Here is a 26,725-nt window from a genome sequence, read left to right as displayed (position 1 = left end):
CCTATCTAAAATTTACCTTGTTTTTTTTTTCTTTGGTGTACCGTTAAAATTTCTTGATTAGTTAGGTGTACCGTGAACATAAAAAGTTTGCGGAACACTGTTCTAAACTATGCAACGGAGTTTGATAAGGTTTTCACTATCATTTAGAGAATTTCTTTTGGAAGGTTTATATACACGGTGTCCGGAAACCCGTAGTACAAGCGGGAAACTGGAGAATCTACACCACACGGGGAACCCAAAAAAACATAAAGTTTTTTGATTTGAGCATTTTCAAAAAAAAAAAAAAACCAAAAAAAAATATTTTTCGGCTATTTTAGGGTTAAAGTTTTTTCTGGTGTTTAGGGTTGAATAACAGATGTTTTAACCCTGCAGAGCAGAAATATTTTATGATTACACCGGGTTAAATGAAGGGTGATTTCAAAATAATGCTTCAAATCCGAGTTTCTTCATTTGTTTTACTTTCAAATAGTTTTAATTAGTTGGGTACTTTGATCTTCAGTAATAATTTATAAGAAATTGATTAAAAAAAAAATTTAAAAAAAATTAAAAAATCAACTTCAAACTCGATTTACTCGATAACGAAAGCTCAAATAAAAAAAAAATATACTACAAAATCGACTCCAAATGTGATGTAGATTCACCAGTTTCCCGCTTGTACTACGAGTTTCCGGACACCCTGTATATAATGCACGGATATTATATTTATTGAAAGTAGAGAAAAATCGAGGAACGTCGGGTACACGTCAGCTAGTTTTAAATAAACCGTTGTTGAATATTGGTGAAAAAATGTCCTATTTTATATACCCATGTATGATTTTAGCCAACTCAATGGTGACATAGATAAAAATGGCCAGGCTCGGCATGACTTGGCTCGGTCGTGTGTGCTCCCCCAATTTGGACCGTATCCAATGGGCTCCTGGAAATTACTCGGGGCTAAATAGCTCTCTAGTGTGTGTTCAGCTCAGTTCTCTTATCTTGTGTATCCTAAACTGTACCTAGTTTAAAATTATGTTTATTGACTTAAGAGAACTTACTACGATTTATATTTGGGTAAACGATTTTTAATGTAGAGTTTAAAATTAATATCGAGTGTTTACTGAATAAATTAAAATACGCTTTGATAATATTATATAATATAATTTACCACCTGCTTCTCCCCCTTTCCTCTGAACAAGCAGTATAGCGAGTTCCATTGCCGATGATGGAATAACGTTGCAAGCCGAAAATTATGTGCAAATTTCATGATGGCAGAACTTACAGCTTGGAAGCTGGTTTATTGAATATGCCGCAAGTAAATAAAATGCTGTTAAATTAATTCCAAAATTTTCGACTTCTCTCTTTCGAATTTTCTCAACGTAATTAAATCATATGCATGATTATACAGGGTGTATCGGCACTAACCCGACAAACTTTAACCAGCTATTCCTTAGCACATTTGGAGTAAAAAATGTTATGTACACTTTGCTGTCCGGTAACATTTTTTTTCTTTTAAAAACAAAAAATAAATAAAATTTCCACACTCCGCTACTGCCCACAGTATAGGGGTAAAATAATTGGCAACGCCGCGCTACTGTCATCTCTTTCACACATATTCTGTCTCAAGTCCCGTGTGGTTCCCGCCACCCCGTCTCGTATCAGTGGTCAGTGCTGTTTTGGGAGTTCGCATGTCATCAAGTTTCTAGTTTCGTTTTTGTTTTGTTATCTAAGTTTTTACTGTTGAAATATGCCCCTCAATTATCCACCTGCCGAGCAAGCAGATATTGTTTTTGTTTATGGATTTTGCAATGGAAATTCACGAGCAGCCGTAAGGGAGTATCGCATGAGGTTTCCTGGAAGACGCGTCCCACACCATGCTACCTTTGTCCAGGTTTGTACCCTATCAATTGTTTATTGAAACTATTTACATTCATTGATAATGCCAAAAAGCGCTTTTGAAATTTAAACTGGGAACATTAAAAACATAACAAGGGGCCACCAACTTTAAAAATGTAAATTGTACTTTAGGTGATTTGTGTTCAGTGGTCACTAAACGGCGTTTTAAAAAGTTAATTAATTTTAATCTCTAATAAATGCATCATTCACTGCAATTGAATTCACTCCCTTTCTCACCATGGGATTATTTAAATTACTTGAATTCAATTTCACCCCTGTGAATCCAAGATATCAACCGTACCTAGTTAAGAAAATTATAATTTAAAACACTTTGTTATACATTTTACTATAAAAAAATGAAATAAATGAAGAGAAAACGTAAGTTTTCTGATATGTGCCTAAAATAAGTGTTCTTTAAAAATAAAATGAGTGAAAAAGCCCGCGATTGTTTATTTGACATTATTACTGAGCTGAATAATAAAAGCAGTTGTTATTTGTTGTTTTGTTTCAGATGTATCAACAATTGCGTGACTGTGGCATCGGACGGATTGAAGGCGCCGGCGGAGGACACAACATCGTTCCTGTGGCAGTTGAGGAGAGAATCCTGAACTTAATTACCGAAGACCCCACGCTGTCCGTGCGTCGGGTCGCTCTGATGATAGGACACAGGGAACACATGGCGGTATGGAGAGTTCTGAAGAAGCACGGGCTCAAACCTTTTCACTATAGGCGCTGCCAAGGCCTCATGGAGAATGACCACTTTTCCAGAGTCGTGTACTGCAGAAGAATGCTGCATAATGTCATAAGAGATGCAGACTTCATGAAAAACATATTGTTTACCGACGAAGCACAGTTCACTAAAACAGGAGTGCTAAATGTGCACAACTTGCACCATTGGGCTGAACAAAACCCCAAGCTTGTTCGGGAGTCGTCGAGCCAGGACAGATTTTCCATCAACATGTGGGCAGGAATCCTGGGAAATCAAATACTCGGTCCAATCGAGTTGCCTCCCAGACTAAATGGACCGATGTATTTGGAGTTCTTACAAGTGCAACTGGGCGAGATTCTGGAAGATGTGAACCTCGAATTACTACGGAGAATGTGGTTCCAGCACGATGGAGCCCCACCACACTATTCGATTGCCGTGCGGAACTACTTGGATGTCGAGTTTCCTGGTCGTTGGATAGGCCGTGGAAGTCCGGCCATTGCTTGGCCACCAAGATCACCCGACCTGACCCCCCTGGATTACTACCTGTGGGGGGCTCTCAAGGAAAAAGTGTATGCTAAGCCAATAGCCTCAAGAGAGCAACTGCTCGAACGAGTGATGGAAGCCGCTGCAGAAATTAAAGCAAATCCTGCAAACTTAAATAATCAAAATATAACAAGACTACACGCTTGCATCGAAAATAATGGTAGTCACTTCGAACAAATGCTCCAATAAAAAAATTAACATAAACTACATGTCCGCATTTTCATTTATTATTTATTGGTAAAATTCTCACAATGTCATTCATTTACACATCAATATTACCTACATATCAATATTTAATAAAATCTGTAGAAGAGTATGCCCGTCGGCATTCAACAAGTTTTTCGACAAGTGTGTCGAAAAGCGTCTTCTCTCTTTCCTACACACTAAATATTAATGGTTAAAAATGAGACGACTGATGCTTGTAAGCGCGCCAATACGTAAAAACAACGAAACTCGAATAAGAATTGCCAGGTGGGTTTTTTAATCGCTTTAATCTGACTTTAAACAATAATTAAACACGTAAAAATTATTTAATATAATATTACAGTACAGTACTTTGAACCTTCGCAATAAATTTATTTGATTTTAAGTTTAGTTTGTAGAACTCCATTTCAATTTAGAGATTTTTTTTATTTTAACAGTCTTATTAAAAAATTTATAAAAACAGTGTGTTTATAAACAAGTTCTGCTAGTTGTAATTATTATTACGCGTGACAGCTGTTTCACCTTCTGACGGCATTATCAAACTTTGGTAAAGCCACTTACAGACGACGTAAGTGATAACTTTCTTTTTTTATTATTCTGGCTTTATTGATTTCCGAGTAAATTGTCGTAAATTATTATTTGCTAATCCCAATATTATTTGCTAATGCTAATAATTAAGTGAAATTTTAAACAATGCAATAATAGGATTATTGCATTGTTAATTTCACTTAATGTCGTTGGTATTTCCAACTGATGACTCAGGGGTTTATTTCCCTGAATAATTAAGTATTTTGGGGTCTAATTATTATGCATTTCATTACATCCGATAATTTAAACAATTTTTATGTTGAATTGGGGTAAGTTTTATGGCTAAGGGAAGGAGTGGAAGGTGAGGAAGTACCTGGATATTCAGATCTGGTCACCAAATACGGCTAGTCATTTCAAGCAACGTTTAAATTCTAAACCTGGATATTCAGATCTGGTCACCAAATACGGCTAGTCATTTCAAGCAACGTTTAAATTCTGAACCTGGATATTCAGATCTGGTCACCAAATACGGCTAGTCATTTCAAGTAACGTTTAAATTCTAAACCTGGATATTCAGATCTGGTCACCAAATACGGCTAGTCATTTCAAGCAACGTTTAAATTCTGAACCTGGATATTCAGATCTGGTCACCAAATACGGCTAGTCATTTCAAGCAACGTTTAAATTCTAAACCTGGATATTCAGATCTGGTCACCAAATACGGCTAGTCATTTCAAGCAACGTTTAAATTCTGAACCTGGATATTCAGATCTGGTCACCAAATACGGCTAGTCATTTCAAGCAACGTTTAAATTCTAAACCTGGATATTCAGATCTGGTCACCAAATACGGCTAGTCATTTCAAGCAACGTTTAAATTCTGAACCTGGATATTCAGATCTGGTCACCAAATACGGCTAGTCATTTCAAGCAACGTTTAAATTCTGAATTAATTAATCAATTACGAAAAAGCGTGGGGTTAAGAATATTTTTTTTAAATTATAGTTGTAATTTATTGTCGATTTTTTAAAAAAATTGCGATATTTTAAATAAAATTTAATAATTATTGTTTAAATAAATTAGCAATCTGGCAGCATTCATTTGCAGGTGGTCAATCCAATGCAGTCATGACGTTTGTGTGAGTGCTTTCCTTTGTCTCAGTGTGTTGCGCAGCAGTTTTATATGAACCGTTTTTTGATTCATCGGGATTGTTTTTAAAACTATACATTCTTTGTACCTTCAAATTAGTGGAAATAAACTTAAGTGTGTCAAGCTGCTCGTTATATTCCGGTAATTCTGGAAGGCTTTTAACATAAGCAATAATATTCATAAATCACATTCCGCGAAGTTGTAAATAACTAAATTTATTAAAAAATATACGTTGTAGGATAGCCTAGCAAGTAACATTTTGACAGAGCACTTACGGTGATTTAAAAAACAACGGCGCTGTTCAAATAATCCAATTATTATTATTGATAAGTACCTAAGTGAGGAAAATTGTTTTTAAAAGTGCTCAGAATTATTGGACTTCGATTATAAATTCAGGAAATCTACTAATTAGTTTCTTAGTTTCAAAATTAGACTATTTAATACGTGAAACGCGTAAGAGGTGAAACCAAAGCATTCCAGAGGTGAAACAATTTAGATACAAAAATAAAACTGATGTGTACAATACAAGAAGACAATCAGTGATTCGCATACGAAAAATGTGAATAATCATTATTGTTAAATAAAATATTTCTTTTCTGGTACTGGATTATGTAATACGGGCTTCGTTCGCAGCAACACGCGAGAGTTGCGATGTTGCTTTCAAATTTTGACAAAGGATAAAACAGTGGTGACATGTGGTGAAAATATGTTTAATTAATTTTTTATTAAAAAAAAACGTTACCGGACAGCAAAGTGCACATAACATTTTTTACTCCAAATGTGCTAAGGAATAGCTGGTTAAAGTTTGTCGGGTTAGTGCCGATACACCCTGTATAACTTTTACTATAAATATTCAATCTTAAAAGACAATAAAATACGAATAGCTTATTGCTCATTTTTCTTCCACGAGTGGATAATGCGAGTACTGTGGTATAAAAAAGATTTAGTTTGTGGAAATAATAGCAGATTTAATTTTTTTTTAATATTAAATAAATCCGTTTTTAGCTGGTGAGGGTTGCTACGTGAAAATGTCCGGTCTCGATTTTTTTATGCTATAAAAAACACAAATTTGTTTTTGACCACTTTAATTTCATTTAAACTTTACCGGTTTCGGAAGAACCCATCATCAGGAGAATATTAAAAACTATAATAAAACTATAAATATTGACATATATATACAAAAAAAATAGATGTATGAGGGAGAGGTGGGCAAAATGGAAGGGGTAATTACGGGATTTCCAGGAAGAACAGAGCGGTTAAACCAAAGATATTAGAAGAACGAGATGTGCTATGAGCAGTTCATACTGTGTGGAATTGTTTTGCCCAGTGTCGCCGGTTTTGTTCACCAATACTACTGCACACCTTCGCTTATGCTAAGGACGTATCATTTCAGTTGGCACTAATACATAAAACAGATTTCTGTGCGTACACGTCCCGATAGTATTCAAAGTACCCTAGGTAGTACTCCGCCTACGGTCCGGCGGCCAACATAGCATATCTCGTTCTTCTAATATCTTTGCTTATGCTTCCTAAATACACAAACTCATCCACCTGCTCCAAGTATTCCTCATTCACAGCTATATTGCACACTGTTTTCGTACTCTCTCTTTCAAACACCATTACTTTAGATTTACTTACATTCATCATCAACTCATTCTTCATGCATACTTCGTTCATCCTAGACACGAGAGACTGCAGATCATCCATACTATTAGCAATCAGCACCGTATCATCAGCATACAACAGGCAACATACTTTCAGATTACTCAAATTCGCGCCCAATCCCACCTCTTTCAATTCTTGCATACAATTATCAATGTATAGATTGAATAACCATGGTGACATTACGCATCCTTGTTTAACACCTTTTGTGATATCAAACCCTGTAAAACCACCGTTCACCCTAACACATGAACGCTTCCCTCATACAGAGACGCAATTGCCCGAGTCAGATTCGTATTCACTCTATACTTGGACAACACCTTCCATTCACTAACCAAATATATCTAGAATCGGACTAAACGATCGATTAATTTGGTTATTCACTATACTATATTTATTATTTAGGGATTTTCTGATTTCCAGAGCTTCTAAATTATCCAATTTAAATATTAGAATCACGGAACATTTGAGATGTTTAAAAAATATTGTTATTTAAACATCTCAAATGTTCTGTGATTCTAATATTTATATTTCTAGTTGTCTTGCCAAATTTAACACAAAATTTATGTGTTTTTTATTGTAAATTATGACGAGCCACAAAGTTAATGCCTTTTAAAAATACGATATTTTTATGGTTCAAATATTGTTGCAATGCATTCTCAAAGTACCCAACTGGACATGCTTTTATTCTTTCTTATTTCTCCTTGAAATACTTAGGACGGGTTGTTTCGGAGAATTTGAACAATTCATCAAATTTCAACGTTCATTTTCGGGTTCTGTGAAAGACTTATTCAAGTTCTGTTTTTATATCATTGTAGGCTAGTTGCTTGACAAAACTGAAATAAAAACAGAACTTAAAAAACTCTTTCACAGAACTTGAAAATGAACGTTGAAATTTGATGAATTGTTCAGATTCTCCGAAACAACCCGTCCTTAGTGTTTATGTATGCAGTGATTAGTTTATATTGCTTCACTCAAATGTGTAAGCTGTTAACCTCGATACAGGTTATTAGTCCTAGTGATGTTAATTATTATGTGAAAAATTAAGCTTTGTTTTCGTAACTAACGATCACGCCGTTTCCCGTAAGGGTAGGCAGATAGAACGGACCGCCAAACAACTTCGCCTTAGCACACATTCCTTGCCTCATTTACATTCATCCGTCGTCTCATACATACTCTTCTATTATTCTGACTCTTGACATGGCCCGACTCGAGTATCTGATTCACTTGATCGTGCCATGTCTTCCTCGGGCGTCCAGACTTCTTTTACCATTCGCGTCATATATTCTCCTTACACTCCTTTCTTCGTTCATTCGCTCTACATGCCCAAACCATCTAAGCGTCCCTTTCTTAAGCTTACATCAGCCTTGCATTCTTTGCGGATTTCCGCATTTCTCACACGATCATACATGGTTTTACGTATTTGTGTTCTTTAGAAGCAATAAATAAATAAATACATTATTTCCTATGCCAACAAATAGAATTTATTTTATTGTGCTAGCGCCATTTTTTAAGGTACAAATTACTATAAAACAAGGCAAGTGCGGCGATTTCTTAGCAAATCTGCTATGGATCGCTAGCGTTCCAAGGGTTAAAATACAACAAACCACTGACAATCCCACTTCGGACTCGATTTACTCGTAAATTAAAGCACAAATAGAAATTCCACAAAATTTACTCCAAATGTGATTCACCAATTTCCCGCTTGTATCGTAAGTTTCCGTCACGGTGTATTTCACTGTGTGTGACTTGCGTTAATAAAGTTATCAACATTATAAAAAAAATCTTTTCAAATTCAGACCAGTTTAATACCAACTATTTAACCATATTTATACCAACAATTATGTTTGTTCTTTATTATTTGAAATGTTAAATATTTCTTTATTCCATAAAAAAAATATTTTCAGATTTCACCTTGAAACGTCGAGTTAAATATACCCTGATTTTTCGCTAGTAACACAACAGCTAGTTTATGTCAAAATAAATAAACAAACAAAAAATAATTTAAGCAAAACTAAAAATATATTTTACTAGCTGAAGTCCTCAGCATTGCCCGGGCTTTAAAAACATTTTTTTGAAATCGGACATAGACGGCGATCTTCCGTTTCTTTTGAAGGTCGAGTGTGCAAAATGTCATCAAGCTCGAAATAAAACTTTAGGTATGTATACACATATTTCACACACTTCTCTAATCGAAAAACATTCCGTTATTAAGGAATAATAAATCGTTTTTGACCCCAGATGGTACTTTATAATACGTCGGTCGGTTACATGTTGTATTTTAAACTATTTTAGTTCACCAAACACAGGACACGACAAATCGTTTCTTTTGGAATCATGACATCGACGCGCGGAATGATTTAGCGTTTCGTACTTTTTGTGTCTAATAAAATTTTCCACTGTTTGTTTTAACGGAAGTCACTAGAAAGAGTTGCAAGAGCAAGGAACAATATTTCAACACGTGCCACCATGAATAATATTAGGACGGGTTGTTGTTGTCACAAAATTTGAAGGATTTACAAGTTATGTGCCGGTTCTATCCAAGTTCTTTCATTATTTCAGTTTATTGAAACAACTGGCTAATAATGATAACACAACAGAACTTGAATAGAACCTTCACAGAACTTAAAAATCTATTTTGAAATTTGATGTATTGTTCAAATTCTGCGAAACAACCCGTCCTTAATAAAAGTTACTTGAATTGCTCTGTGTGAGAAACTCTAGTAACATGTAAAAAATAGTTTTTATTTGTTAAAAGTTAACCGCGCCACCTGAAGATACCATCGCAGGTCAATCGAATTTTGTGATTTTTCTAATTTAGTATAGGGTCATTCATTAAACATATATACCGTCTTACGAATTAGATTCTTGCACGCGTGTTCAACGTTGGTGTGGTAAAGCCGGCCGCGAGCCTGGTTTAACATAGATTTAATCAAACAAACGCCATAAAATCAAGTTTTTACTTTTCTGACCTTACGCGCCGCGTAATATTTTACCATGTTTTTTCAATAAGGCTGTAAAGAATTATGGAATTCTAAAAATATAAAAATTCTCTCCGGTCTTATGTTCATACTAATTGAATAAAACATATAGCACGTTCCTGTTTCTAGATTGAAAGCTAATAACGAAACGCATAAATAAAGTTTAGCCACGAAGAATATGTGGTAACGAATGAATTAGCTATTTATAACATCCTTCGTAGCTAAATGGAACGGAACGCATTAGAAAGGGAAAGCTATTCAAAGAATATATGTACAGTGGACTGCTCAAGCCCCCCTTTTCCCTACTTTTCGACGAACAAACAAGCGAGCAGTAGAAATTACGTATTTACCATAGACATATGAATATTAGTAGACCTGCCCTAAGTGATTAAAAGCGTATTATCCCCACTCCCCATACCGGTTCCATTGGAGCCGGCTGTGCTCGCGTAAGGCCTCAAGTGAAATTTGAAAACGTGACGTCATCATTCTTGTGCGAACTATGGTCGAGGCATCATCGGTTCATTTTACGAAATAACACGGCAAAATGTTGACTTGTACTATGAAAACTTGTAAAAATAGATGTGAAAAAGAGACTAAACCCAATTGTCGTATTACATTCCATATATAACAAGGCTGCCCAACCTTTTTAACGGTTGATTCCATTTCGGACGCAAAAAATATTATATCAAAAACCGGTGTATTTTTTTCGAAGGAAGCAAATACTTTGGGGTGTGACATATTGAATGAAAAAACATACACTTAGGACGGGTTGTTTCGGAGAATTTGAACAATTCTTCAAATTTCAACGTTAATTTGCGAGTTCTGTGAAAGATATTTTCTAGTTCTGTTATTATTTCAGTTCTGTCACGCAACTAGCCTATAATGATATAATATCAGAACTTGAATAGGACTTTCACAGAACTCGCAAATTAACGTTGAAATTTGATGAATTGTTCAAATTCTCCGAAACAACCGGTCCTTAGTAAGACACCACTTTATTTTTGAATTAATAACAATAGCCAATATATCGGAAAAACGGCCCGGAATGTCAACTTAAGAGTAAAAGAACATTTACGATGTTTAAACAATAATGCCTTTTCAGAATTCGCGAATCATTTAATAGAATCTAATCATTCATTCGATAAAATCTCGGGAACTAAAATATTGCATAAAAATGGATCTGGAATTAGATTAAACAACTTAGAAGCTCTTGAAATAAAAAAAGCAGTTAATAATAATTTAAATATAATAAATAACCAAATTAATTTATCTGATAGTCCCATATTAAATTTATTCCGCCGCTGAAACTGTTATTTCCTTCCCCCCCACCCTCCTCATCATCCTTAATAATTTGTCTCCACATTTTCTATTTGCATCTATAATAAATAACCAAATTAATTTATCTGATAGTCCCATATTAAATTTATTCCGCCGCTGAAACTGTTATTTCCTTCCCCCCCACCCTCCTCATCATCCTTAATAATTTGTCTCCACATTTTCTATTTGCATCTCTTTCTATCTGTTTTGTATCTCTTTCACTCATTGTTTTCATTTACCTATATTTATATGTGCCTGTATCTAATTTGCTTTAGTTGATATTTAGTCCTGATGAAGCTTGGGACAAGCGAAACCCGGTTGGCTATTGTTATTAATTCAAAAATAAAGTGGTGTCTTACTAAGTGTATGTTTTTTCATTCGGTGTATTTTTGTTTAAGTTCAACAGGTTGGATTTTTTCGTCGCTGATTCTCGTTCTGAGTAGCCTAAATAGCGATAAATCGCCTTCGTTGGCAACACTGGTGACCGCGCGCAAGCTGCAATGTTTGTTTTACCGCGGGCCCGCGACACTTTTTCAAATTGGTGGGTTTTTTGAAAATGGTTCACGCGGGCCACTTATAATTCGTTCGCGGGCCACATTGTGGCCCGCGGGCCTGGGGTTGGGCAGCCTTGATATATAAGCATTATTTTACTTTATTTTAAGCATATTCACATCGTATAATATGAATCAGTTGTTACTATCACATCGAGAAACGTCTCGACGCGAAACACAAAGCTGGTTGGTTGCTGGGAAGTAAATTATGAACATTTATAAAAGTGTCTTAACTAAATACTTAAACGAAATATTCGACTCTGAAAATAGAACCGAATTTTTTTGCCGAATTTGGACTTCGCAAATTTGTTCATAACGTGGCGAGTAATTTGCGCTCCCATGTAAAAATGTCTATTCATTCAAAAGCAGATTTTACTTTTAAGAAGTAAATGGTGATATTATAATGCGAGATGCCTATTTACTGTCAGATTGATTTATTGACGAATCACAGTCAGCTTCACTCCCTTCGTTCTTCAACAGTTGATTTTACCCCTCGCCATTATCTTCTCGTCTATTAATTCCTATGTCTGTGGTATTTACACTAATTCACTGTTTCTGCGTCCGCGTCACACTTTCCGCTACTCTACGTTTACCGTTTTCGAGTAGCAAAAAGCATTGAGAATAATTGTATTTATTGAAACTATGAGTTATTTTTTAGACGAATCGGAAAAAAAATCGATTTGGTTTTTGCTCGAGAACTATTTGTACACCTCTCAAAAACACAGGAAGGCATTTTTTCTCAAAAAGACAGTTCGTCCCAGAGCGACGTATGTGTGGCAGCTTTTCTGATCAACGAACTTGAGCGCGAAACTAAACGCAGTAAATCTCAAGTATGTCCGCTAGACCTAGTTCAGTGAAACCAAGCACGTTAACCACCTATCTTCTCTTTTAATTCACCTAAGGTTTTTGAAGAGCATTTATTAGGGTTCAAGAACCCGGGCGAAATAATTAAAATTCATTACTTTGCAATGACTAAGGCGAGTCGCCGTGTCAGGTTTATTCAAGTGAGTGTGGCGAACTGCTCGCACCAGCAATATTCAATTGCACATTGTTCCAAAGTAAATTACCGCAACCTGCAACGGTAGCAAAGGAGAATTAACAACAATAAAACACCCACAGCACAACGCTTCATCAATAAAAGTTTGCCTACTCTGCTGTGGACTCTTCTCATATAATTTGCAATCTACAAAACATTAACAAAATATTCTTTAAAATATAATTCTTCTTTGAGATTATTTTCAGCTGCCAATTTAAAAAAAATATTTCTATTTATAGTTTTTTACAGCAATACATTGGAGTCATTCTGTGAGGTTAAGTCAAGAGCCGGACTTCAGACATTAGGCGCTTTTAAAAGAATTTTTAGAATTATAAAAGCTCCCAATCATTTGAACTACGGCTTTGACGATGCGTACATAGATAGCAAAACAAAAAGATACTACCGATTAAAAATTACTTTGCTTTACCAAAATAAAACTTAACAATATTTTTTTTTCTAGGATGAAAATGGAAAATCTACGGAAATGTGAACAAGTCTTGATTAAGTTGCACCAGAAAACACACGAGGTAAATACATAATTTTGTTCTATAATTAAAATACTAGAAGTCAATTTTTGCGGGTCGCATGCTGCTCAGAATCCCCAATTAATTCTTTTTTTTTCAATAGTATTAGCGAAAACGACCCACAATCAATCAGTGCTTAGCCTAAAATACTAAAATATAATCTTGAATTATATATTTATTTGTTTAATTTCAGAAAAAGTCAGTTGAGTCATCGTCTGACGCAACTAACAAAGTTCTGGAAGAATGCGATACTGTTTTTGCAAACAATAAAATCAAATTAAATTTGACTTCAAAAGTGGTTAGTCAAAATGTGAACTCTTCACGACCGGTCAATCAAATTAATGTGAACTATTCGACAGTTGTTAATCAATTGAAAGTTACTTCCTCGCCGGTTGCTAGTCAAATGAAAGTGAACTCTTCATTAGTAGCCAGTGTCAACTCGTCACCAGGAAATGACTATAAGAATGTTAATTCTTTACCGGTAGTCAATCAAATGAAAGTGAAACCTACTGAAGTCATTAAAATAAATGCGAACTCTTCGCCAATAGTAAATAATGCAGGAATGAACTCTTTACCAGTTGCTGGATATTTTAATGCGACCTTTACACCGGTAGTCAGTAGCACGAATGCGAACTCTTTACCTGTAGACATTCGCACGACTGCAAACTTTTCTCCAGCGGCCCATCCAATGAACGTTGGCGTGTTACCAGTAGTCAACCGAATTGAGTGCATCTCTTCACCAGCAGCCATTCAAGCCATTCAGCCAAATGTTAATTATTCCCCGATACCCAGTCTTATGAATATCGACACTTCACCTGTGGTAAGTCGTATGAACATGAATTTTTACAAAGAAAATACAGAACCCGTTGCAGTAAGAATCGACAATAAACCCAATTCCAATGTCCAAACGGAAGTTGAAGTTGTAAGTTCGCCGCCCAAAGATCTGGAATCTGTTCGTGCAAAATTAATGGGCGTAGTTGCTTTAGCCTTGCCAACTCCCGAAGTTGTAAATCCAGTAACACATATATCGCAACTCTATGAAAAAGAAATTCAATATGTAACAACAAAATTTATTCAGAAACAAATTGTTTCTGATGCCGATGCATCTCATCACATCTCAGAGTGTGAGGCATTTATAAAGCAATGTAAATCCGCTAAATCTAAAGGGAGTGTGAGCGAAAAAGCTCCGCCTTGTAAAGAATTGCCTAAACAACGTTTTTATACGCGTTCACTCAAATCGCCGGTAAGATATCCACCCGAGCGGGAAGGCAGATCGCGGAGAAAAAGTAGATCTTTTAGCCCTCGTAGAAGTAATTCTAAGGATTCGTACCGAAGTCGTGGTTCGGGTGGCAGAAGACGTCAGTCGCCTAAATCTAGTTCTGAAAGATTGCGCTCAAATGCGCCTGCTAGAAACAGCCCCAAAGAATACGAAAGAAGGAAACCATCCAGTGACAGAAGTAAATACATCATTTCTCCTCCGGTTAAGAAAGATTGGAAACAACAGATAATTGATAAAAGAATAACTACTCAAGAAAATAACCAAGAATTGAGCGAATTGAGAAAAAGAAGAGAAAAGCTTGTTCTGGAGCTCCAAGAAGAAAATCTATTTGAAGCCCTTGCCAATGTTTCTGACTTACCGAACGAAGAAATTAAGTATAAAAACAAACTAAAAGTTGACAAAGAAGACGGAGAAATTGGTGAAAGTGAGGATGATGATGAGAAACGTATAAAAATGCTGTACGAAAATTTACCGAGTGATCAAACAGACCAAAAGCATTTAACAACTAATAATCGAAATTCCACAGTACAAAATGATTCACGTAAACTTGATCATCGTAATGCAAAACACAAGGTTGATCGAAAATCCACAAATAATGAAGGAAAAACTTCGGCTGAAATATTACTCAATTTGAAAGCACTTAAATCGGAAAGTGATAAAAGAGATATAGAATTTCTTCTGAAAGAACGAGATAAAAAAGCAAACTTAAATAATACACACAACTTGAAAAGTGTCGGTGAACCAATTAAAGACTTGGAGAAAAATAACTTGTGTCACTCTGTGAAAAATCCCGATGAGACAAATAAAGAAATAGTCAAAATTGACAATAATGATGTTAAACATAGTATAAAACCTTTCGACACTCAAACACACGAAGTCAAACCCATGGCGCGGGTTAAGTCTATACCCAAAATATCTTTAATAGATATGATGGCTGACATAATAACATCAGAAATAAAACCACAAAGCGATCAAACTGAAGAATTGATGTCGAATACTGACGTAATTGGACATATTGTGCGTAAAAAAGATCAAGACGAAACATTAGCCAACAAACATAAGTCAACACCTAATGAGAACAAAACGCCCGAATTGGACTTAAGAGAACACAAAAACAATATTCAAGAAGATATACTGAAAGCTCTTGCTGATGATTCCATTTCGGGAAATTTATCAAATTTTAATGAAGCCACGGATATTTTATTCGGGAATAACAGTCTCCAAAATGTGGTCAGTCAAAAATCAAGAAGAATAAGTTTGGAGACGTATAAAGAAAAACATTCCCAGGCAACATCAGGCAACTTCAATTTTAATCAGAAACTCAGTGAAAATATCAATAATTACGTTGATATTGTAAATCGTGTTTTTACAGCTAAAGAATTGGAACGATTTAATCCTATTATTAAAAAAGCAGTAGAATCAAAACTAGTTACTTCTGATCTGACATTTAAAGTAGGATTGGACGATAAACCGCCAACAGCGATTATTCAACGCGAACAAAAGTCGAACCCGGATCTGCAATCTCCAATTAAACACACTCCGTTGCAGTTAACGGAATTATTCCATCTCAAGGAAGAAAAAGATGTGTGTTTCCGTAACTTCAATAGCAAAATGAACAACGACCGCTTTCGATCCATGCCTTCTCAAGACATGAATAATCTACCTCCATGGGCTACACCAAGTCAAAGGCCCTCAGAATTTAATCAACCTGTCAAACATGTATATTCTGGGGCTTGTACTTATTCACTCAACGGTAGCCCTGGAATTGATCTCTTTAGCCCTAAATCTGAAGACAGTAGTTTTATTGCAATGGCAAATTTGCAATCGGCTTCAAGAATGATGACGCCAAATGTCAGAAATTTTAATCCAGCTTCTGCTGAAATGCAAAACATGATTAACTCTAAAGCAACTTACGAAAATTCGATAACTATGAGGAATTTTAATCCAAACGCAGAAAATTCCGACAATTTAGATATGGGGAAATTGCAACCTGCTTCAAGATTAATGTCGCCAAGTATGATGAATTTTAACGTCGGCTCTGCCGAACAAATAAATGCCACAAATTCTGATTACGAAATGGTTCACCAACAAAACCGGTGCGATACTTTGAATTCCCCAAGACCATATGCCCACCTTGATTTCCCCATCAGTTCCAATTATAAAGGGAAAAATCCAAAACCTTTAATGGGATTCTTAAACATAGCTCAAAATAAGAATTTACGTGATTCTAGTGTTATTTCTCCTGACTACATGCGCGATCCAAAACATATTGTCACAAGTGACATTAATATCGTTTCAAACTCTGGATATCGGCGTTTTAATGACAGAATTTACGATGTTGCCAAATCTTATAACCAGGACCCACAAAATGAGGTAGGTTTCACTAGTCGTATGGGGCAAGGAGATAATGGAAACTATATGAATGAAAATCAGTTTGGCTCACCCTCTGGTTCTCAAATTTCTATGCGTTTCGATCCTAGGGATGAAAGATGTAATTCAATTTCTGACTCTAGAGGATATTCCATGCATAGAGAATCTGGACCACATTTTTCAAATGACCCATATAATTGGAGGTCTCAGCAAAGAGAGCAAAGTGTTGGACGATCCAACCGAGCAGAATTTGTTAGGCAAAATTCTCAGAGAGAGCCAAGTGCTGGACCAACTTTTGAAAGGTGTCAAAGTATGGGACAAAACTTTCAAAGAGGGCCAAGCGTTGGGCGGACCTTTAACAGGGAACAAAGTGTTGGACGATCTACACCTCGAGAAGATTATATCAGAACAACGTTCCAACGAGAGTCGAGCGTTGGTAGGCCATTTTATCAAGACCCTGTCGAAGATTTCGCACCAAAACAAAACTCTTGTGGTCGATCATTTAGAGAAGCTAGCATTGGTCGTTCGTGTAATATTGAATCTAACGAAATAAACGCTTGTTTTCGGAACCCAAGCTCGAGGTTCCAAAGAGCGCAAAGTGTTGGACGATTACTGAATTCAAGTGAAGTTCGATGTATGGATAGAAGTTTACCGTTGAGTACAGCGCGCGTGCGAGAAGGAAGTGTCGGGCGTTTGTATGCTCGGGGAAAAAGTGTAGGACCTGCTTCCTATCAAGATGTTGACTACCGCTGTCTCAACCCCGAATCGAAATTTAAAAGGGGGCAAAGTGTGGGACGTTCTCTGCATATTTTTAAAGGAGAAATTAATTCTAGTTGCGATTCAAACGTGGGTCGTTTTCAACGAGGAAGGAGTATGGGACGTTTTACCGAAATCAGCGAAAACCGTTCATTGGAAGGCGACCGAAATAGATTTAAGAAAGATAATCATCCGCCCATCTTTTCACATTCCGACATTGATGAAAGAACGGTACTTTTTAATAATTTGAAAACACAACAAATTGCATCCAATGAAAAAGAATATAAACACAGTAGGAATGTTTTCGATAAAGAACGAAGCATCAAAGACCCCAGGATTCGACACTTACAAGAAAAGGAATTAGAATCTAAAAAATCTAGTTCTTTAAAATCTTATAAAAGTAATGAAAGTGGAAGCAATAAGGATAGCAAAAATAACAGCCGAACAGAAAAGTATTCTGACCCCAGACACAATAAGATTGACAGTAAACATGATAATCGGAATCATCGTAAAGAAAGAGATTCATCAAAAAGCTCTAGGAGATCTAAAGATGACAATAGTAAGAATCGAGATGACAAATCACGAAGAAGATCGTCTCCTCGCAAAGAGTCTTTTAGTAAGTCCAAAAATTCAATGCTTAACTTTAAAATCCCTAAGCTCAAAAAAGATGAAGGCACAGATACAATAAAAACGGTAGAAATAAGTAAATCAAAACAAGATATTGATGAAAGAAAATCTTATTTCACGGAAAAGATACCGGGAAGCAAAACAAAAACCTCCGTAGCTACAAGTATGGATGAAAAGAAGATGAAGGAAAAACTTTCAGACCTTTCTAAAATCAACGAAGATGCCAATACTGAGAACAAAGGAGACAATCTAGAGGACAAAAAAACGAATCTTCCTAAACTGAATGATGATTTTAAAAAAGAGAGCCCCAAAAAAAATCAGCAGTGCGAAACTAAATATTGTTCAAAAAAAATTGATGATCAACAAAACGAGCTGATCGAAATGGTTTCGAACGATGAAAAGTTAAATTGTTCTAAAATAAATAAAGATTCTGGAATAGATAGTACTAAATGTGACAAAGCGGAAGAAAAAAGTAATCCAATAATTAACGCCGATTCAAACCAAGAGTGTCTTGAAAGTGATTTCAAAAGTGAACAGCGGGAAAATACACCCGAAATCATTAGCGATTCCAAGGAAAATAACGATTTTAAAGCTGCAAAAAGATGTAATCGACAAAAACTCGTTCCAGAGGTTGATCTAACTAGTGACCGAAAGTTACGTGACCGTTCCAAAATTAACAAAACTTCACAAAATATAAATGTTGATAGTAATAACATAAAGGAAAAGAGACCAAGCCGACTTTCAAAAGCGAGTGATTCCGATGTAGAACATGAAAAATCACCAATTAAAAATAAACCAAAAAAAGCTGCTAAGAAAAATGCGGAAAGCGACAGACCTGACATAGATTCAACAGAAACATCTAACCCGGTGAAATTAATTAATCTTTCCAACATAATCGACGTCAGTGATACGATAAATGCAAACCAAATTGTTGCTGCTGATGGTGGAGTAGTGAATACTAGTATTAAATGTCCCTCACCTGAAACTAAATTTGAGGAAAGAGGGTTAGCTGTTAACATTGATGCACCATTGTCCAATAAAGATCTATTTTTTAATAGTAAAGAAAGCCCCATAACTTCTCCTGACGACGTTGAACAACCACAAACAATTTCAGAGAAAGTCTCCACGTCTGCACCCGAACCGTCAGAAAACTCAAAGGAACAACCTGATTTTCAAAATTATCCCAAAGAAAGTCAAGATAAGGAAGTCAAGGGTATATCTGATATTAACAGTTTGATGGAAATATTGAAAAATAAGAACAAAATGTTGGAAATATTAGAATTATTAAATAAAAGTGGAGATCAGACTGTTTCCAATAAAATTAGAAAGAGAATCGAAAAACTCGCAGAAATTGAGTCCGATGACGATGACAATAATTTTGACGAGTTATCGGTGAAAGATAATACAAAAACTGACGTTAGGCTGTCTGATCAAGAAGGTAACAAGGAAGCAGTAATCATTAGTGAGGCATTTGTTGAGGTTAAGAAAATACCTGGCATTGTACCGAACGTTGAATCGTCCGTGCCGGATAAAGATGTCGTGAAGTCGCTTGAAACCGGTGACAAGCCGGACATATCATCTCAGATGGATAAATTGGACAAAAATAATATAAATATCAAAGAGGACATTGAAAAAACTGTTCAAAAGTCTGACCTCTTACTGCCCCAGGTGAGTAACGAACCAAGTGTTGTTAACGAGATGCCCCTGGAATTGCTGAAGAAAACTGAAGAAAAAATTTCCGAATCATGTGACGTTGAGAAAAAGTCGGAACCTGTCAATTCTGTACCTATATTCAAATCGACCGATAACGAAGAACAAGAAAGTAATACTCCAGTCTCCACGGAAATCACAAAACCGAAAAGGAAATATACCAGAGGTAACAGGGAATTAGAAATGTTACACGAATATAATTTGGGAATGTTCATTAGCAAAGATGTTCTCAATGCAACCGGGGTAAGATCATGCACCAAAGCATCTGAAATGCTTGAAAAGAAAAGTGACCAAGAAAAGAAAAACAACGAACCGAAAAAAGGGACCAAGAAAATGAATGCCAAAAGTTCTAAAGCAAATACACAATTATTGAAAAATAAATTTTCCACTTTTGAAAAGATGGCGAATACACAAAATTCCATATCTACACCAAAGCTTTGTGTCATAATAGATAAAGTTAAGGCAGACGACTATAACAAAAATGAGAGTCGAGATGTTTACGAGTACGATGATAGCAACCACGAAGTTCAAGAATACGAGACGTTTAAGCAAAAGCCATGCCCGAAATCCAAGAAAGTGTTGTACCCAAATACCGCTATGGAAACGAATCTTAAGGAGACATCAAGTACAGATTCCATAGAAAATATCATAGGCAATCAAACCGACCCATCGATGCCGAGCAGTGATTTGCCAGTAAAACCAAGTAGATTCCGCAAATGTAAATTGACAAATAATTTAAATTTGATTTCAAAACCCTCTAGTGAATTAATGGAGGAAAAAGTGACTACCTTGACACCCGAAGCCATTAATGCCGATATTAAGACTGTGGAAAAAAATAAAAAACAACCGATTTTATCGCTGAAGGATGAAGCATGTAATGGTAAAAAAAAAAATATTACTGCCAAACCTACAATTCGTAAGAAGAAAAGATTTGTGTGGCAGACCGGAGTCATTAGAAAAAAGCCAGTTAAAAAGGATATAAAGGGTACCACCAGAAAACTTATAAAGGAAAAACCAGCAGTAAACTATACCTCCAAATCATACCATTTCTCTCCGGACAAATTGGAATATGAATGCAAGTTATGTCGTAAATATAAAGGTTCAACGATTGTTAATCACTTTAAGACCAAACATCCTCATTCAGAAGTGTTTATTTCAAGATTACACCCAGAACAAGCCAAACTTGCAGTCGATGAAAGTAAACTTAATGTCGATGAAGTTTCTGAAGACAAAGTTTCCAAGAAGTTCAAACAGTATAGGTGTCGGTTTTGTATGTGCCTGTTCAAAGTAAAACATTTAAGATCGGTATTCGAGCATATCGCTCTCAATCACACTGGCGAATATAAGTACCCGTGTAACTTGTGTGCTAGCAAGGATTTAGTCAGTTGTGTCAGTGTATGTAATAGATCTAGCACACTGCCCCCTGTATTTGATGGAAATAATTCTGTCAAAGGTTTCATGTGCAGTTTGTGTAATTACATTCAACTATCCCACGAAAACTTGAAGACGCATATAACCTTGCGACATTTCGATAAAGAATGTGAACTTATCGAGGTCAGCTTAACACAACCAAATGCTAGACGGCGACGAAATCATGTACAAGAACTTGCAGGTATAGAAAAGCGGAAGAACGCCAAACTTTCAGAGACATCTGAAAAAACTGACAAAGAACCAAGCCAAGATGACATCCATTCTTTGAAGAGTGTTACAGTTAACATCATAGAAGAAGCCCACGCTTCTCAAGACACGTTATTGCTTCAAGTTCGTGAAGAAATTGAAAAAGAAACTAATTCTGAAAATTTCCGTATGTTATCTGCAACGGCTCAACATTCGGAACCGACAGAATTTCCCAACAACTCCGCTCAGCAATTGGATAATGAAGTCGGCAAGATTCGTAGAGAAGAAGTACCGATAAAGAAGGAAATAATCTGCCACGAACATGACAGTCTTGCTGATGCCAATAACACCCCTGAAGTGAGCTTATTAGAGGTAAAGAAGGAGGTACCTGTTTTTGAAGACGAACCTTCCGTACCCCTAATAAATGATCGAGGGATAGCTGTATTTGAAGGCGAACCTTCTGTGCCTGAAATAATTAATACCAACCGGGCTCAGACACCGACTATTCAAGATATATCTGAAAATGTTAAGAATGAGGTTTTATCACCTGTTAAAACTTTAGATATAAGTCGAGGTCACGTCCAAGTGGGTGCCATTCAAAGAACATTCTCTGGGGATTCTACTAAATATTTATGTTTTATTAATAACTGTATATTTACTTGTCAGTTTTTATTTATTTTTTCGAGACACTTGGATCAAGATCACAGTCATGATAAATGGGACGGGTTTTGCCGTGAATGTGGCAAAAATGTATCGACTTCTACGAGTCAACGCTTTAAATATGAATTAGCTTTAGATCACCTGTTACATGTACATGTTAATGATAATGACACTGGGACAAATGAAACGATTAACACCGATGCAATTACATCAAGTTTGTCGCCAAGAAATTCGCCAAAAAAACATTTTGTTTCAAAGATTCAAGTGCGTCCAATGACTGATTTAATGAACACGAGCAGTCAGGCTGAAATGCCTGAAGACACAGAAGATCCGCTGATAAGTGAGACTGGTATTTGCCATCTAAGGATAGAGAATGTCGTGAGTTTAAATCCCAATATTATAGAGAACCAACGGTTGGCAGAATGCCCCGAGGCAATATTATCCAGTCCTTCAAGTGACAAAGAGATGATTTCTCCTATTCCTCCACCGCCGCCGTTAAAGCCTGCGCCCCCCGAGAGAGTGGTCATATCCAACAGGAAACTTCTACAATCGTCACCAAGCTCCTTGATCAAAATAGCTCCCAAGCCGCGACTACGCAACCCACCGCAGCTCGTGGCAGCAAACACCAAAATCTTAAAATACAATATGAGAAGTCAACAGCTGTTCAAGTGCTCCACGAGCTTTTGCAGCTTCTCGACGTCTCAGATGGACGAATACACCGAACACCTGATCGTGCACGAGCGCAGTGGCAACGCGAAAGACTGGAACGAATGCATGTACTGCGAATTCAACGCTCAAGTTCCTCATGAGCTGGCCCATCACGTGTTGGAGGAGCACGGCGCGTGCCGGTTCGAGTGCCCGCAGTGCTCGTACCGCGCTGCGGCACCGCTGCTGGTGATGACGCATAGCGTGGCGATGCACCGCACCAAGCTGTCGGCCATAGGCGAGGTGGAATCTCACCCGGACGCGACGGAGGGCGCGCTCATCCGGGGGTTACTGCCGAGGCGGGCCTGCATCCAGCCCTACGTGTGCACTTACGGTTCGTAAACTTCAACTTATTCAAATTACTATTATAATGCAAACACTAACATTATCTTTTTACACTTTTTATTTGGTTATCGCTTGGCAGTATATAACTATAATTAAGGCGATGCCATACGTAGTAATGCAAAATCATGTGTTTTTGGTTTGAAAATTTGGTCGCCTAGAAATGTTTCAGATGCTTTAATTAAATACTGCGAGTAGAATACATCTTGGCCTTTGAAACAATCGAGTATTTTTTAGATAAGTCTTTTTATAAGCCCAGAAAAAAAACAATGTATAAGGCCTATGAAAAGTGCTTTAAAGTTCAAAATCTCGTACTTACGAACCCATTTTCGGTTATGATTTTATTGTATAATGTGGCAAATTAAGTTATTTATAAAATGATCGAAAATAAATAAATATTTATACGTGAACATTCACAAAATAAAATAAAAGGCACTTTTTGGCCATTATTTTTTCTTGCATAAATCAAAACAGGGGGATGGTGTTAAGCGGGAATTTAAACCTTATCGCCATCTACGTAAGGGTTGTTATTGATAGCGGCTCAATTTAAAATATTACACGACGTAGTACATCGCCTTAAGTGGATTTCGTGTCGATACTATTTTCTTCTTATTATTAAAACAATACTATGGCTTTTGTATTACTAAAAAATAATTTATGTTTTTTATAATCGTCGATATGATAGAGATGATGATGCGTGCTGCAATAAAAAAAAGTTGTAATTTGTGCTCGTCCTACATGGTGTCCGGAAAGTACTGGTACAAGCGGGAAACTGGTGAATCTACGAAACCGATTTTGTGGTACCTATAAATTTTCATTTGAGATTTCTTCGGAAAAACGCTTCGCATCTGACTCCAAAAGTTTTATGCGTTACCGAAAAAAATTGTAAATAATAATATTAATCAAAATGTACAGTTCGAAAAACTTTTTTGGGTTTTCACTATATGTGATGTAGATTCGCTAATTTCCCGCTCGTACCATTAGTTTACGAACACCGTGTATATTACGTAGGTTGAGCTTCCAGCCATGTGACAACCATTTGAAATCCCGTCCTCACATTACGTCGCATTTTGATAGGAGTCATTCTCTGAAGAAGCTCTTCGGAATTGTGGCTCCTTTTGCCCTATCGGCGATATTTTTCCCCTTATTTGTGGTCTTTCACTAGTACAACACTTCAGAGAACCACTCTGGAACTTACCACACATAAAAATATATATTTATAATATTTAACCTTTTCAATTTGGGATTCGGGTATGTGTACCACCTCATTGGATAAATAACACCTTTGTGTAGGTCACCCCAAGGTTTCGCTACGTTTGGTGACTTAGCAGGGGTGCTCAGGTTTATGGGGTGAGTTTCGTTCTATCGTCCATCACTCCTGGACACATTGACCCCAGATTCTTACCCATCCCTCATACCTTTGCTAAGGACCAACCTTAGTACAATTGAAAACGAGCAATTAATTGTGGATCTGGCCCAACAACATTTAAGTATGCTTCAACACAAATTTGATCTGTATTTTTGTTCCATTATTACGGAACAATAAGATTGGATTCGAAATCCTTTTGCAACCAATGTAATAAATTTTACGGAAGCACTGCCTCTATATAATTCGAGAGGAATTTACAGATTTATATAATGACATAACTTTAAAACTTCACTTCTCCGAAGTTCCATTAGATGTTTTCTGGATTTACATTATCCTATACGAATATCCTCGCATTTTCGACACAGCAATCTTAGCACGACTTCCATTTTCAACGACATATTTAAGTGAACAAAGTTTTTCAACGTTTTTATTAACTAAAAATGATAAGCGGTCATGCTTAAAAGTCGTGTTGTCAAAAATCGAGTCGAATATAAAACTTTTGTGTTCATTGAAATGCGCAGGTATCACATTAATTGATTATTATTTTATAATTATTATTAAATAATTAATAAATTTGTTATAGTTATATGTATGTATACTTTTCAAATATATAAATTTATACCTATATATTTTAGCTTTTGATGTGCCGCGGAATTCCAGGAAGAATTTTAGTGTGTCTTAGGTGTGAAAAGGTTGCGGAGCACTGACGTAGACCACAAGGTTTAACGACATATTCGTAAACAGGGAATTTTTTATCTAAATTCTGACATTGATTTCATTCGTGTGGCCGATGAGATATTTTGCCGCATCTGGAGGATACCTACACTGTCATTTGTTAGGTACTTCTCCGAACACAAAAGTTGGCCGAACGATTTTTTTTTTCATAACAAATTTGCAATCAACTTTTGCCGTTAGTTTTGGTAATGTGGCACGTCAGATATTTTCATCCCAAAAATGACCCCGAAAGTCGTCGCTTTCCAGGACTCCTCCCGGGCCGAAATCTTTATGAATGCGTTTTTTTAACTAATCTTATTTGGGGTTAAAGCCCAGTACTAATTTGGTTCATGTGGCCTATGGGATGGGATTTTTACGGTCATCGCTTGGACTATTATGTGAGTAAACGTCCGAACAACACATTTCTGAGATTCCTCTACCTGAGGGAGTATGGCTACTACCCGTGGCTCTATCCTACTGACTTTCTCTTGGGCATGCTCGGTATGAACCATCTATGAGTCAGAAGAGATGTGCAGATTGTATCACACTTCTTCAAACTGATTCGTGGATGGTTTGAAAATCCGACTATCATGGAGAGTATTAGTCTCTATGTTCCTGATGGTTATCTCCGTCACCGACAGCATAGACTGTTTTATCTCCCGGCCTGCGGGACTAACTTGCCAATGGTCATGCCGGTGGGGAGAGCAGTCTTGCTGTTGAACAGAATCAATTCGGATATCGACATATTTAGCATAGGTGAAGCTGCCTTTAAAAGGCAAGCTCTATTGATGCTGGTATAGTTGATACACCGCTTACGTATTATGTAATACCATTTTACAAATGTACTTAAAAACGAAATAAAATGTAATTTTGTAATGTTTTTAGAGGAATAAACTAATTGAATTGAATTGAACAACCTCCGTGAGCATTAATTACCATAGATATGTGAACGCTCCTGTAAGTAACCTACGTAAGTCGTAAATTTTTACTTATGAATGTAAAGCCAGCCTAAAAAGGACCGGAGCTTTACGCAGCATTCGAGTAAAGTTTGGGATCTTATGTGGCCCTTTTGCATCCGTCATACGGTTGGGTTTAGAAAAGGAGGCGGTAAATTGCTACCCCCCCGAACAGCTGAGGCGCAGAGGTTACTGCACTCCGGTTACGCCACTCTGTGGCGACCTTTACTCTTTTTCATAAAACTATCGTAACAGAGCGGGTTGTCTTTACAAATTAATAATTTAATTATTATTGTATTTTGCCGTTCTCCAAAGAGTTAATATTTTTACGTGGTTTATAAGAAATTAATGACGAAATAATATTTCTTTTAAATATTTAATTAATCTACAATATAACCACGAATTCACGAAATTAAAATTTATTTTACGCAAATACCTATATTATTAACAATATATTATATTATATCTATGTTCATAAATGCGTTGTTATTTGTTGTCATTTTTATGATAAGGATATCTATTATTAACCGTGTACAAAATATGTT

At 36.4% G+C, this 26,725-nt stretch overlaps 1 protein-coding gene across 2 annotated transcripts in view; it reads left to right on the top strand.

The window, feature by feature from the left end:
* Positions 1-26,725, top strand: part of LOC149412884 (uncharacterized) — a 56,575-nt gene that overhangs the window by 12,186 nt on the left and 17,664 nt on the right. For both annotated transcript variants that reach the window (XM_089645157.1, XM_089645156.1), the window contains exons 3-4: positions 13,012-13,078; positions 13,269-23,133. In XM_089645157.1, the coding sequence (XP_089501283.1) occupies positions 13,012-13,078; positions 13,269-23,133 (9,932 nt within the window). The remainder of the gene's footprint in view (positions 1-13,011; positions 13,079-13,268; positions 23,134-26,725) is intronic.

Source organism: Hesperophylax consimilis, chromosome 22 (assembly GCF_061612785.1).
Source record: "Hesperophylax consimilis isolate HC1 chromosome 22, BYU_Hcon_1.0, whole genome shotgun sequence".
Taxonomy (NCBI): domain Eukaryota; kingdom Metazoa; phylum Arthropoda; class Insecta; order Trichoptera; family Limnephilidae; genus Hesperophylax; species Hesperophylax consimilis.
The sequence above is the reverse complement of the archived record's forward strand: the minus strand, read 5'-3'. Positions and strand labels throughout refer to the sequence as shown.